The 14022-nt window shown below is 39.3% G+C and overlaps 1 protein-coding gene across 6 annotated transcripts in view; it reads right to left on the bottom strand.

The window, feature by feature from the left end:
- Window positions 1-600: 600 nt before the first annotated feature.
- The window catches only part of kifc3 (kinesin family member C3), a 41261-nt gene continuing 27839 nt past the window's right edge, over window positions 601-14022 (bottom strand). For 5 of the 6 annotated variants that reach the window (XM_060877526.1, XM_060877523.1, XM_060877522.1 and 2 more), the window contains 15 exons: window positions 13787-14011; window positions 12813-12974; window positions 11126-11273; window positions 10882-11012; window positions 10432-10543; window positions 9704-9882; window positions 9515-9619; window positions 9226-9356; window positions 7060-7183; window positions 6066-6195; window positions 5600-5829; window positions 5272-5424; window positions 4664-4790; window positions 3676-3722; window positions 601-1444 (listed from right to left, as the gene is read on the bottom strand). In XM_060877526.1, coding sequence (XP_060733509.1) covers window positions 1436-1444; window positions 3676-3722; window positions 4664-4790; window positions 5272-5424; window positions 5600-5829; window positions 6066-6195; window positions 7060-7183; window positions 9226-9356; window positions 9515-9619; window positions 9704-9882; window positions 10432-10543; window positions 10882-11012; window positions 11126-11273; window positions 12813-12974; window positions 13787-14011 — 2013 coding nt within the window. In that variant the 3' untranslated portion in view covers window positions 601-1435. The remainder of the gene's footprint in view (window positions 1445-3675; window positions 3723-4663; window positions 4791-5271; window positions 5425-5599; window positions 5830-6065; window positions 6196-7059; window positions 7184-9225; window positions 9357-9514; window positions 9620-9703; window positions 9883-10431; window positions 10544-10881; window positions 11013-11125; window positions 11274-12812; window positions 12975-13786; window positions 14012-14022) is intronic. The other variant, XM_060877524.1, reaches the window with a different exon arrangement.

Here is a 14022-nt window from a genome sequence, read left to right as displayed (position 1 = left end):
GAGCTGAGAGTTACTGCGTGTAGATATGATGCCTGAACAATTCGCTTATTTAGCTTCCTGGTGTGAAAGCAGCACCAGAGGTTCGAGTTAATTCCTGTAATCTTTTACGTTACAGTTATAATCCCAAGTCCTTCCATCACCAACCTCTGTTCTCTTTATTAAAAGGAAAATTAGCAAACTTTTGGTTTTCGGTTATACAGCACAAGAGAGCCGTATCTCCAAGTACAAGAAAGGTGTATTTATATATCAAATACTAATCAGGCTTATATTATATTGGAAATATTGTTTCTCTCATATTTAACAAATCAGGCAGAAAGGTTCAGGGGGAAAAAAGTGAAAAATTTCCTGTCTTTCTTCCAATTTTTGGTTTTATAAGTCCTGAATTCAGGTTTCAAGTAGCTTTTATTGACTTGACTTGACATCCTGAATTCAGGACTTCAGGATGTGTTTGTTACTTAAAAACTGGATGAGAAATCTTCATTACTTACATTAGCATGAAAGCACTATGACATGTGGAGTCAGTGGCCTTCAAGTCAATTTGAAGCCAATTTATAAAGCTACATAAACACTGTCGGGAAAGAGAAGCAGGAAAGTAGACGGTTCATGTTTAAGGCATTTATTAAAAAGTGTACAAAAAAAAATGATGCATACAAAGCTATGCTATAAATGGACCGAAGCTAGCAAAACCCCACAGTCAGCAGTATCTGTTTTCTCTCGATTGTCTGTTTCAGATGAAAGAGTTTGTCCAGTGGAAATGCAGTTCTGACTGTGGGTGAAAATTCAAAGCATTCCTATTCACAGCAGTATGGCATGAAAAAAATCCTCTGCTGATGACAAAATTGAAAGTATACATGCTTAAATCAGGAAGACTTCAATATGCTGCCTTCAGGATACCAAATATACAGAATACTAAATAAGAGCTTTGTCACTAACGGAGACCAGCTAAACTCAGCCTCAGGTTATTGCTTACTGCGTCTGCTACACGTTTTTGGAACTTTGATTTTGTTCTTAGGCTTTGAATAAAAAGGATGCATTGTGGAATAAAAAAAAAAGAATACACTAGCATTTTTCTCTCAGATAAGAGACAGAGCACATATTTAAAGATCAACTCCAGTCAAGTGATAGTCTTAAACTTGACCGGGTTATTAACACCATGAATAATCAGATCAGCATGTTCTAAAGTGCATAGACGTCCACGAACACTGAGACGTGAGGCAGGAAGTGTACACGTTCCCCGGAGACAGCGCAGAGCTCGTAGGATGACGTCAGATTCTTCAGTCAGCAACAAGAAGTCAAGTCTCTCACAGAAATGTTGTACATATCCCTGATTTGCCAGTTTGGTTTGTCCCTGTCCCCGGTGTGGAAAATAAACTCTGGCTAGAGCGTACTGAAAAGCATTTTCTCAGCACGCTCGCTTCGTCCTATGTGGCAAGCTTCATTCGTCCTGATCAAAGGAGAACAGAGAGATCAGATTAAGAAACTGTGTTGAAACCCAGGTTCCTCACTAATAATCACAATGACTGCCAGTTTAAAAAAACACAACAACCAATCAACAATAAAGCCCTCCCAAAAATACAAGAGAGCCACAATTGTTTGTATTTTCCATACTATAAGATGCATTTTTGTGTTTGTTCCTCTACGAGGTGTTGCAATTTACCGAAAGAAAAAACCTACCATTAAAAAAAACCATTAAAATGACTGCAAAATGGTTCTGTATATCTAAAACACAAATAATAAGGATTCACAAATCTGCTTCGATACGGTTATGAATAAGCATCGCTTGTCTTGCTTATGAGTTTGTTACAAGTCATTGTGCGACTCCAAAACGGTCATGCGGTATGCAGATGGCAGATCTGATGAGGTACGTCTAGAAAACAAGGACTCGATAAGAGCAGGGAAGTGTATAGTAACACTGATGCTAGGATGAGACCGAAAACAAAACTGCCACAAAAGCAAAACGGAGAGGAACTTATGCGAGGAACTTCTGGCACTCGGAGAACATATCTTTATCTCATTACAAAAACAGGAAATAACTCGGAATTTAGAGAGAAACTTCTTAGCGAAGAATCAAATGTGTGCATAATAATAATAATAATAATAATAATAATAATAATAACAACAACAGAACAGAAATGAATCAGTGTACAAATTAATATTTTTTTTAAACATCTTTAACTACAGTACAATGTGGGAGCTTGGCTACATATGCAGCACTGCCCCTAATGCACACGCTTACATTACGAATTGCATGCAACCTTAAAAAGAGAATAACATTGATTACAAAAGTGTTACTAAATGTTGAACCATGGGCTTATTCGGTCTCACAAGAATTCTGCGAATTAACTAACAAGAACATTGTAGCATTTGTTCATATTGTGACATTTTAGCCGTTAATGGAATAAGCATTATTTAATGCCCATGCTCATGATTTGATTGACATTCATTTGATTGACCTACATTCTCAGGCAAGCAGAGATACACGCAGCTATGCTGTACGCCAAAAAGTATGTGGACACTTGACCATCACACCCATATGAGCCCAGTCTAAAACCATGGGCATTAACATGGAGTTGATCCTCTTTGCTGTTAAAGGAGCCTCCACTGTTCTTAGAAAAGATTTGTCACTAGATTTTGGAGCGTGGCTGTGGGGATTTGTACTCAGTAAGCCGCTGAGTACTCGGTAAGCCGCTGAGTACTCGGTAAGCCGCTGAGTACTCGGTAAGCCATTTGTACTCAGGCACTGATGTTGGGTTTGAGTGAAGTTGAGGCCTTGGGTGCAGAAGGTGTTCCAGTAGATTCTAACGGTGTTCAGTGGGGATAAGGTCATGACTCTGTTCAGGACACTAAAGTTCTTTCACTCCAACATTGGCATATCGTGCCTTCATCGAGCTTGATTTGTAACACAGAGGCATTGTCATGCTGGAGCAGGTTTTAGCCTCTTAGTTCCATTGAGGGGAAATTGTAATGAAACAGCATACAAAGACATTCAGGACAATTCTGTGCTTCTTTGTGGAAACGTTAGGGAAGTTAGGGAAAGAACCACATGGTCTGATGTCTAAAAATGATGTAGGTAAAATGTCTGGGTAAAGGTTACATCATCCATTGACTAATTCTTCACCTCCAGTACATATTGCCTATAAGCAGACCTTACACTCAGATGTGATGTAGTATGGAAAATACAGTAATTTTTTTTTTTTTATAAGTCACCACCCATGAAAGATCCATTAAAATGATAGCTTGCTTTATTTATGTAGAAGTCTAAAGCAAGAACTCAGCATTGGAAGATGATGCGTGTATGTGGGTTCTGTGATCATGAGCCCATATATGTTGGCAAAACAAAGTTATCTGCACTTCACCACTGGACAGCGCAGCCATATGAAAGCAGGTGTCAGTACATATACTCCCACACACATACGCTCACATACACAGACAGCCACAGAAAATAGCAGGGACTTTGACACACAGGGAAATTAAACTGCACACAAACATTACAAAGACAAAGTGTTAAAAATAAACACAAACCACCAACATAACTCTTCTCTCTTACACACTGACACACACACCTTTCCTGGGTTAGTGCACATTGTGTTAGACGGGCCAAGGGTGGTCGGGTGACACGGATGCCATGCTGAGCTTTTCCATGCCGAGAGACAAATTAGATAAAACCCCACCTACCTGCCCACTGTCCCCAAGCAATGGACTGCCTCTGTCTACCAGTCTGTCTGCAAAGCAACCAATCAGAGGAGACCAACCAATCACAATGCAGACGAGGTGACAAGGGACAGCAAATAGGAAGCAAATAGGACCCCGTTGTGGGGACGGTTTGAAGACCATTGTGAGTAAACAGAATTATGTTGAGAATATATTTAGAGATATATATTAAGAAAGTCACATGCAAAACAAATGATTCTTTATGTCCATTAAGTGTAAAAACATTTCAAGCTTTTTTTCAACAATACCAGATGTCTGATCTGCATATAATCTTAAACAAAAGCACATTAACATATAAACATTTAAAGGCCAAAGAAACATAGTATGTGATGATAATTTTAAACCATTACTGAAATGCATTGTTGAACATTAAATCATACACGGTTATAACCTCCCTGTGGCCTGGCCTGTGGCCGAGTGAATGTGAAGGGAGGAAGGGAAAGATCGGGGTGATGGACAAAAAAAGAACTACTTCAAGTGTCTTACATTAAAACAAATAAACAAATAAGAATAATATTAATAACAAACATATTGTATGTAATTGTTGGCAAACGGTTGTGGTATGAGAAACGTGTGTGGAGAAACAAAATAGCACAGGATGTGCTGTTATTGAAAAATAATTAAAGTATAATAATAGTAGTGTTGAGTGATGTCACCTGACACAAAGCATTGCTACTGTTAACCTAAAGTGATGATCCTATAGTGCTTTCAGTCATGATTCATTCCTAAATTAAACGTGTTTTTATTCCACATAGCACACTAGATAAAAAAAATCCCTAAAGTATAAATTACACAGTTAAAATTCTTGGTTGAGAAATAGAACTTGGCTTTGAAAAGCTTCACTTCATTGTAGACCTGTTCTGTCTCTATTTGAGTCTCTATTTTGTCCCTCTGTTTCTAATGATCTATTTCTTAAAGCTAACAGGGTTGGTGTGTGTGTGTGCCTCCTCACCTGGAGCTTGCTGGCTCTGGGATCTTCTCCGTGTGCTGGAGACTCTGGAGATAGAGGAGAGAGAGGAGCCCACGCTGCTTGCCCGGGAGATGGGTAAGAGCACAGGAGTTATGGGTGGAGAGTCCAACTGTGTTCGACAGACAGAAAAAAACAGATGTGAATTGAATTGAATCAGCAATATACACTGTATACAATTCATTGGGTTTTTGAAACATTTGGCACTATTTTGTTTAACTAAACTGTTAAATACTTGATCATAATAAATCCTATCAGACTATCAAAGATTAAAATTGTTACCTCCCTCAAGGGGTTACAGGCAATGAAAAAAACATCAATTGTGCTCTAATTATAAATAATACATTTCAAATATCAGTAGAGATTCTAGTTTCACAAGTGTTTAGTGACTACACATAATAAGAAAAGTGTCATGCTCAGACTGAACCGTCTGGTCTAATTTACTGCTTGGAAAAGAAGGTTATTCTAAGTTTGGTGTTTAGTTACATGTTTAGTTGTAATTTTCTTCCAGAAAGGTATATTTTGTATATTGCTTACACCTTTTTTTTTAAAACAATAATCTGTATTATTCTGTTAAAGTTGCTTGTGTGTACCTCCACGCTGTCGTGGGTAGGCGAGGAGGACGTTGAAGAGTTCTCGGTATGCCTTCGTGAAGAGGAGGCCGGTCCAAGCTCAACTGTGCGAACACGCTGGGCAAACTTCAGAGAGCACACGGACTCAATGATATTGCTTTCTACAGGAGACACCTGAGAAAGCAAAGGAATTAGGAAGAGGTTTGGTGCACAGTTTTCAAACATATCAATCACTTTACTTGCCTTACAAAAAAGTGAAGGCATTTTTACACACATTTGTAAATATTACTCATGTAGTATTATATGCTACCAACTGAAGCAACACACACACACACACACACACACACACCTGTACAAGCATTAGTGTCTTGCTGTCTCCGCTAAGCGAGTCCTGTAGAAGGTACGTGAGCCGTGAGTTTCTGAAAGGGACGTGTGAATGGCGTGAGCGCAGCGCATTGATGACGTCACCCAGCGCAGAAAGCGACTTGTTGATGCACTGAGCCTCACGCAGGCGACTTCCCTCAGCGCCAGATTTAGATATTCTTTCTGAACCAGCCAGATCAACAAGATTCAGCTTGCCTGCATAAACATGCAGAAAGAGAAAGAACAGTGACATTTTTAAATCAATTACTGGTGTGTAAAAACTAGAGCTGCTTTAACAAATAATTAGTCAAATTCACTAATAGCACCTCCTTATTGTACAGTCAATAGGTTATACACATGGTCTGAGAAATCATCTACATTTATTATATTAAGGGAATATGTTTTTGTTTCTGTGTATTGCTTCATGTGTTAAGGTGCATGCGTGTCATCACCTGAGGTGCGGTGTCCTGTGGAGGAGTTGAAGCCGACCACGGTAATGATGAGGAGAGCATGAGAGCGAGAGCTGTGCTCATTCAGGTTGGTACATGCTGTTGCCCTGTTCATGTGACCCAGATCAAAAACCTGCAGGGTCAAAGGGCAACGATTAAGCTTCCACTCAAGCTGCCAGTCATTTTACACCACAAACATGAGCTATCTGGGGAAAAACACAGCCTACTCTTTTTACAGATGGGGCTGAATCAAGTGTGTATGACTTTTGATTTGTTCAGCTAATTGATCCAGTGTCTTTGTACTGTAGTGACCAGGATGGGACACAGAACTAGTGTGAGGCAAACCAAAGAAGGTTACAGAAGATACGAAAAGCTGGTGTGGGATGATCAAAGGGGGACAAAGTGCAGGACTCAAAGCAGAAATCTAATTAAGCAAATGATGTAAATGAAAGGAGTTTGCATGTTCTCCCCGTGCCTCGGGGGTTTCCTCCGGGTACTCCGGTTTCCTCCCCCGGTCCAAAGACATGCATGGTAGGTTGATTGGCATCTCTGGAAAATTGTCCCTAGTGTGTGATTGCGTGAGAGAATGAGTGTGTGTGTGTGCCCTGCGATGGGTTGGCATTCCGTCCAGGGTGTATCCTGCCTTGATGCCCGATGATGCCTGAGATAGGCACAGGCTCCCAGTGACCCGAGGTAGTTCGGATAAGCGGTAGAAGATGAATGAACGAACGAATGTAAATTAAATATTTTAGTCTATGTTCAAAAAAAGGATTCCAATTTTGAATAAAAACAAATGATCATGTTGGAATGTTTTGAAATAATAGTACACACTATTCAAACTTTCTATTTATGTTTTCAATCGATAATTTTCAGGGTCCTGTTGTCAGTGATTTACAGATTTTACACATACTGTATGTGCCAAGTTAAATAAAAACTTCCAGCAGATCAATGATTACTGTGAAACTAAATATAAAAAAAAAATGAAAAGACTTCTCACCTTATTAATATCCTCCACACTCTTCACAGTGATCTCAGTAAGACCAGGCACATACAGCTGACCGCTACCATCAGGACACATCTTAATGTCCAGCTTCTCACTGGGGTTTTCACCTAATAGATTCCTGGGAAAAACATACTAGAGTTATGTAAAGAGTTCATCTACCAGTCTCATGGACTATGTAATTACTTTTATAATGAATGACTGATTAATGCTACTACAGTGATACCTCGAGATACGAGTTTGATTCATTCCGTGACCTTGCTCGTATCTCAAAGCAATTTTCCCCATTTAAATTAATTAAAATCCCATTAATCCGTTCCAGCTCGCAAAATAGTTTTGTTTGTGTTTTGAATATGAAAAATGTACAGTACATGTATTTATAAATGACAAATATTGTATAAAAACATACAGTAATAAAAGAGAATGTTAAAACAATAAACTGGTTTTACTTTACGGAAGATGCGCACAGAGGTGTTGAGGGAGCAGTAAACAGGCAGAGGAGTCAGGAGGAATTAATGCTACTTTACACTTAAATGGAACTTAACTAAACTTCATTTAGAGCGGGGAGAGCAGCAACTAGAAAATAGACTAAACCCCCCGTATAACAGAACCATTAATCATGCATAGAGTTAAAAATAAGAAAGGAAAATAATAAATGGATAAATAAATAATTAAATAATTGGAGAGAGAGGGAGAGAGAGAGAAAAACATGTGGAGATTTATGACGAAAAATGGTACAACGAACATGGGTTCCGGCATGGTGGAGTCGGGGTTGGAGGAGGGAGTTTAAATCGCAGCAGCAACGATGCGCTAGAAAGCGGCTCAGTGAATGGGAATGGTCGGGTAATATGGATGTCGTAACCGGATTGGTGCGGTCGTGGACAGCTGATTAACAGCTGATGCACGCTTGACGACGTGACCTGCCAAAACTAACGCGATGCTTGATTTCTCTTAACTTAACTGAACTTAATTGCTACAATTTCTGTTTTCTTTACATTAATTTTGCTTAATTTTCTTCATCGCTTTTCTCTTCACTTGTTTTTGCCTTTGTTGTCACTCTTTCCTCACTAACATCTGCCGGTCGTTTTAATAAAAACTGTCCGGTCGGCATATCAGATGCGCTGTAGTCGCACAAGTTCAAATTTTTAACGGCTCCAACACTTAAAACGGATCCGAAAATTACGGATCCGCAGATGGTCAGCACCTCACGCAGCGCCTTTGCGGCTCTCCATAGGAAATGAATGACTTCCTGTTTATCGGCCGTCACTGAGGCGGGGAAACAGAGCACACGTGGTTGTTGGTGATCTTTGTTTCGGCGGCAGCGGCTCGGATACTCGTATCTCAAAAAATTCGTATGTCAAAGCACTCGTATATCGAGGTAACACTGTAATAATAATTGTTTAAACAGACATGTGCAGGAGTCTCTCCATACATGCTCATATCCTAGGTAGCATATAGATAGGGTCTAGTAAGGTAACGTCTCAAATATTCATCAGCAATCCATCAGTAAAACTGCAAACAAAAATTATGAGGAAATCTGATATGCTTTTCTCCTCACTACATTCCACTGCCAGTGTTTTAGTCATTCTTATCCATAATCAGTCTATCAGACAATGTCAGCACTTTGTGTATATTTAATATTACATCTTATGTATATTTAATATATGTATATTTAATATCGCATATTATAAAATGGATAGTTTCAGCCTGAAAGCTGATCCACGTTCTAAGCTGATGTCAAATCTAAGATATACAATGATTTAACCCCCTCAAAAACACAGTTATACTATATCCATTGTTTCCTCCACCGAAAACCCTAATCTATCCCTGATATTTTGCTTTGGGGTAAGGGATAAGGGTGTCCGCCAAATGTCATTAAATATAAATGCTCTGCATGCAAAACAAATCTACATTACATGGTGGAAGCATTGTTTCTAACAAATATTATTAACAGTAATAATTTATCTTCTTAACCTGAACATTAGATTGCACCATATTGTTTTTGGCAGTTTTTATAAAAACAGTAATCCATTAAAGGATGAGCTTTACAGTGATTTCATCATGGGTAAGAGGGATTTAGGCATACTGTTTTGAGGCATATCTAAGAACACTGTAACAGGCCCTCTTGTGGCTAACTGCTTTATTAGCACGTGTCAATGTTACCTCAGTGTCTCGTTGTAAATCTCCACCATGCTGACAGTGATGGTGTAGCGCCAGTCAGGCATTTTCTCAGAAACCTCAGAGAAAAGCAGATGCAGAGCTCGCTGGTTAATGCCTGGGTCCTCAGGAATACCCTGTGTGTGAACAAAAAAAACAACACACACACACACCCAAACACAATTATACACTTACAAGTCTGAATAATTTTGGCTTATATCAGTCGGTGTTATTTGATTTATTTCTGGCCAAACAATTATTTTGTTTAAGCATTTCCCCAGCCCCTGACATTTACCTCCATGCTGTAGGTTTTTCCTGAACCAGTCTGCCCATAAGCGAAGATGCACACATTATAGCCGTCTATGCAGGATGTGACAAGAGACTGCACTTCCTGAAACACCTGTTTAATCAGAAGAGACACTATAGGGTCACTTTACAGGCCACTAAACAACCAAGATAACAGGAGCTGCCACGATCATCTGACCTCTGCTTGCGTGGCCTGAGGTGTGAAGACCTTGTCCATGTCAAAGGCCATAAGCTTGCCCTTGTTGGAAAGGTAGAGCACTGCGTCATCGTCAGAGTCAAAGGTCACCACACTCTTGCTGTCAGCCTCCACTTCCTCCTTGCAGATGGGACGCACGCGACAGAACACGCGAATGTTTCCTGTTGAAAACACAAAAAGGATCAGCATCGATTTATCAAATCTACTGCTGAGAATCAAATCAGTATTCTTTAAATTGTCAGTTGGATTTATGTCATTAAAAAGGTGAGACGGAGTTAAACTGGTAAATGGTTAGACAGGAGATCAATAGCCAGATATTTATTCATCAAGCATCACTAAAGCAGCCCTAAATAAATAAAAGGTAGAATGTTGTGGAATGTCCTCAAAGTCTCCTGTCACTAGAATCAGCCCTTAAGTTATCAGCCATTTGACAGTTCACTGTGGTATAAAGTTAAAATAACATACATTGTACTTCAGGCTCATATAAAAATGTTTTACTGACATATCTCAACAATGTGATATCTGTTTGGCTAGAACAGTGTTCCTGCTCCACATGCATTAGTCATTACCTCATATGTGTCGGTGTATTTGAATTTAGTAATTATGTGCTAAAAAAGTAAGCATATAAGCAGATTTTTGAAATAATGACAAAGGAAACCCTACTGTACAATTTACCTTAAAACTTTCTTAATGCACATCATACAAAGTACCTTTGAGGCGAACCAGTTCGTTGTGGCACTTCTTTCTCAGGTTCATTTCTCTCTTGTATTTGCGTAGCAGCTCCTGGTTGGTATTGCTCACCTCTGCAATCATGTGGCAAATCTACACACACAATGAAAATATGAGAAGGACAAAAAGGAGGCGAGTTTACCTTTAAGACTTTTTGGATGGGAAAAAGTCTCTAGATGCGTCGGTAAAGTAACAATCATATTGTTATTAAGATCAGATTAGATGAGATATAGGACACCACTGTACAAGTCACAGAGATGGTAGTATCTTCAGGAAGTACTCACAGATAAAATACCAAAAGATTCTAATATACAAGTCATTTTACTTGTATATGTTGTGACCATGCAAGTTGTGTTTGATAATTAGGTCACATGACCAGAAATGTATGTACCGATACTGCTGATTAGTGATTGTTCATATGGGATTTTTACCTCCTGTTTAGCCTCAGCAATAGCCTTCTGCAGCATGTAGGGGAAGTCCAGGACCTGCCTCTTCAGACAGTTGTAGTCACATGTAAGAGTTCTCAGAGCAGGCTGCAGTGTCAGCAAATTCATTCTTACACCTGAATGAAAAAAGTAGATTAGATACTGGATTGCGCACACACACACACACACACACACACACACACACACACACACGCACGCGCGCAGCCCAAATGTAAGAATGTGCACACACCGGCAAGGTTTTCATGCACAGCTTTCATTTCGCTCTCGGCTCTGATAAACGCCTCCTCTACGACTCTGTTCTTCTCCTCCTCAAGATTCTGAATCTCAGACGCAAGCTGGCTGCGAGTTCGCTCCATCTCACCCTCATATGCCAGGATCTGACACACACAACAAACACAGTGTGAATTAAAAAAATAATGGACAGATGGAGTAAACATTTATTGAATACATTTCTGTTTTCCTTAATTTAAAAAAAAAAAAAAAAATTCATAAGAACCTAACAGATTAATGAATGTGCTACAAATGTTCATGATACATATACATATATATATATACATACATATATACATACATATATATATATATATATATATATATATATATATATATATATATATATATATATATATATATATATATATATATATATATATATACACACATACATATATACACATATATATACATACATACATATATATATATATACATATACACATTATATATACATACATATACACATATATATATATATATATATATATATAAAAGTAACAAAAGACACATCTCTGATCAGACACATAGCCAAATTTAAAGGAAAAAACAAATCACAGTAATCCACAGCACTCTGCTCAATATGAAGTGAAAGGGATGTCAGAGGTCTAATGTGGGCCAGTGAGAGACAGTTGGAACTGTGGAGGTCCACCTACAGCAGGATGTTGACCATTTCTCTTAACACTTTCTGAGAAATACAATTTCTGGGATTGAGGATAAAAATGGCCAAAATCCACCAACAACAATTTAGTGATATGTATTAGGAATGCACTGATCCTATTTTACCTTAAGTAGGAAATTATTAGACAAAATCACACTTGTCCATGCAATGCAGAACAGTAGATAATTAAATCCTACCAAATACCAATAAAAACCAATACTGGAATGACACTGATGCATTACATCCAATAGGAACAGTACAAAAATCTCTACAAAACAATCATTTTGACTGATCCATTATTACTTGGGTAGAAAAGCTTGGCATTTCATTTGGAAATGCACTGGTCATATTTTTTTATTGCTGAACATCGTAAAGAAAATCCAGCTGAGCGGAGACAGTCCGAGTGTGGCTTCCATGCTGCCAGCAGCATCAGAAAACAGACCGAAGAGCTGAGCCCTTACAGAATTCAGCTTCTTTCACAGTATACCAGGGAAGAAGTTGAAGAACTTGAGAGGTCCGCACAGAACCCTGACCTCAACCAGTGAACACCATTGGGATGAACTGCTCAATGGGTCTCCTCAGCTAACATCAAAATCCAAAATAACATCAATAAGTTTGGAAGTTATATCAGCAAAGGGGGACTACATGGGATGTTCAAAATGTACATATGGGTGTGAGTGGTAAGTTGTGATAAGCTGATCACATCACTTGAACCCTAATACATACACAAACCAGCACACAAACCTTAATTCAATACACGAAAAAAGACCAGGGAAACAAACCCTCACCACTCATTCAGTAGAAATGATGACAGAGAATTCAACAGAAATGATGAAAAGATCACTAAATAAAACCTCACCAATTGCATACAGCATTACAATCAGTACAGACAGCCAGAGCACAGAAATACTCAGCGCATCATCTTGTTTGAGAGAGTTCTGGTATTTAGATTAAGGTCTATGTGCGCGCACTTGTACAGTACCTGCTGGCGTAGCTCGCTGTTGGTTCTCTGGCTGTCTCGCAGCTTCTGTTCAAGTTCTCGGAGGAGCTGTCGCTGGACACCCAGCTGCTCCTGGAGAGCCTGGTTACGTGTCTGTGCCTCCATTAGAGCCTGTTTCCACTGATACGACTCAGCCTCTGCTGCCTGGCTCACATAGAGAGAGAGAGAGAGAGAGAGAGAGAGAGAGAGAGAGAGAGAGAGAGAGAGAGAGAGAGAGAGAGAGAGAGAGAGAGAGAGAGTGGGAGAGAGAGAGAGAGAGAGAGAGAGAGAGAGGGAGAGAGAGGGAGAGAGAGGGAGAGAGAGGGAGAGGGAGAGAGAGAAAGAAAAAAAACTTTACATGTGCTGTGTGTAAATTGCTGTGTACATGAAATCTGTATATGAATAGAGTTAAAATAAAGGTTAGGATGTAAAGATCTGATAGTTCTGATGAATTCAAATATTATAATTAAATATTGTAATGAAATTGTATTATAAAAATTACACATACTGTATGCATTTACAGTAGTATAAGAGGAAAATCTTAAAATAAAATAAAAAAAAAAAACATAAAAATTGACTGGTAATAATGGGTCCAAAGCATGCAAGAAAACATTCTCTGCAACATTATATCACCCTCTGCCAGCCTGGGCTGTTGACGCAAGGCAAGTTGGTTCTATGGATTCATCCTGTTGGTGTCTGTGTGTCTCAAGATTCATCAGGCCAGGCTATGTTTTTCTCAACATTTTAAATAAACTCTAGAGGGGGTTGTACGTGAAAATCCAAAGAGATTAACGGTTATAGAAATACTCAAACCAGCCCATTTGGCACAAACTATCATGCCATGGACAAAATCACTGAGATCACATTTTTTCCCCAATCTGATGCTTGATGATTCCCTAGATCTGCTGGGTTTTAGTTTTTTTAAGCCTGTTTGTTATAATGTGTTTAGCACCTGAGTATGTGCACTCAGTTCTCACCTGAGATGGTGCTGCTGCACTGTGCTGTCGCAGTATTTCCTCTGTGTGTGAGAGATGCTCCTGAAGCTTTTCTCGGCTCTTTAATGCCTCCGCCAGTTGGTTGCGGAGCTCGTCCACTGTGCACGCTCGCTCCCCAAGCTGATGCTCAAGCTTGGCCATGTGTCGCTCATACTCCTTACAGCGCTCCTCACATATGGAGAGTGCCCCGCGTAGGGCCGCTGTCTCCTGGCACACAC

Source organism: Tachysurus vachellii, chromosome 9 (assembly GCF_030014155.1).
Source record: "Tachysurus vachellii isolate PV-2020 chromosome 9, HZAU_Pvac_v1, whole genome shotgun sequence".
Lineage (NCBI taxonomy): Eukaryota > Metazoa > Chordata > Actinopteri > Siluriformes > Bagridae > Tachysurus > Tachysurus vachellii.
Note: the sequence above shows the minus strand (reverse complement) of the source record. Positions and strands in the feature narration are given on the sequence as shown.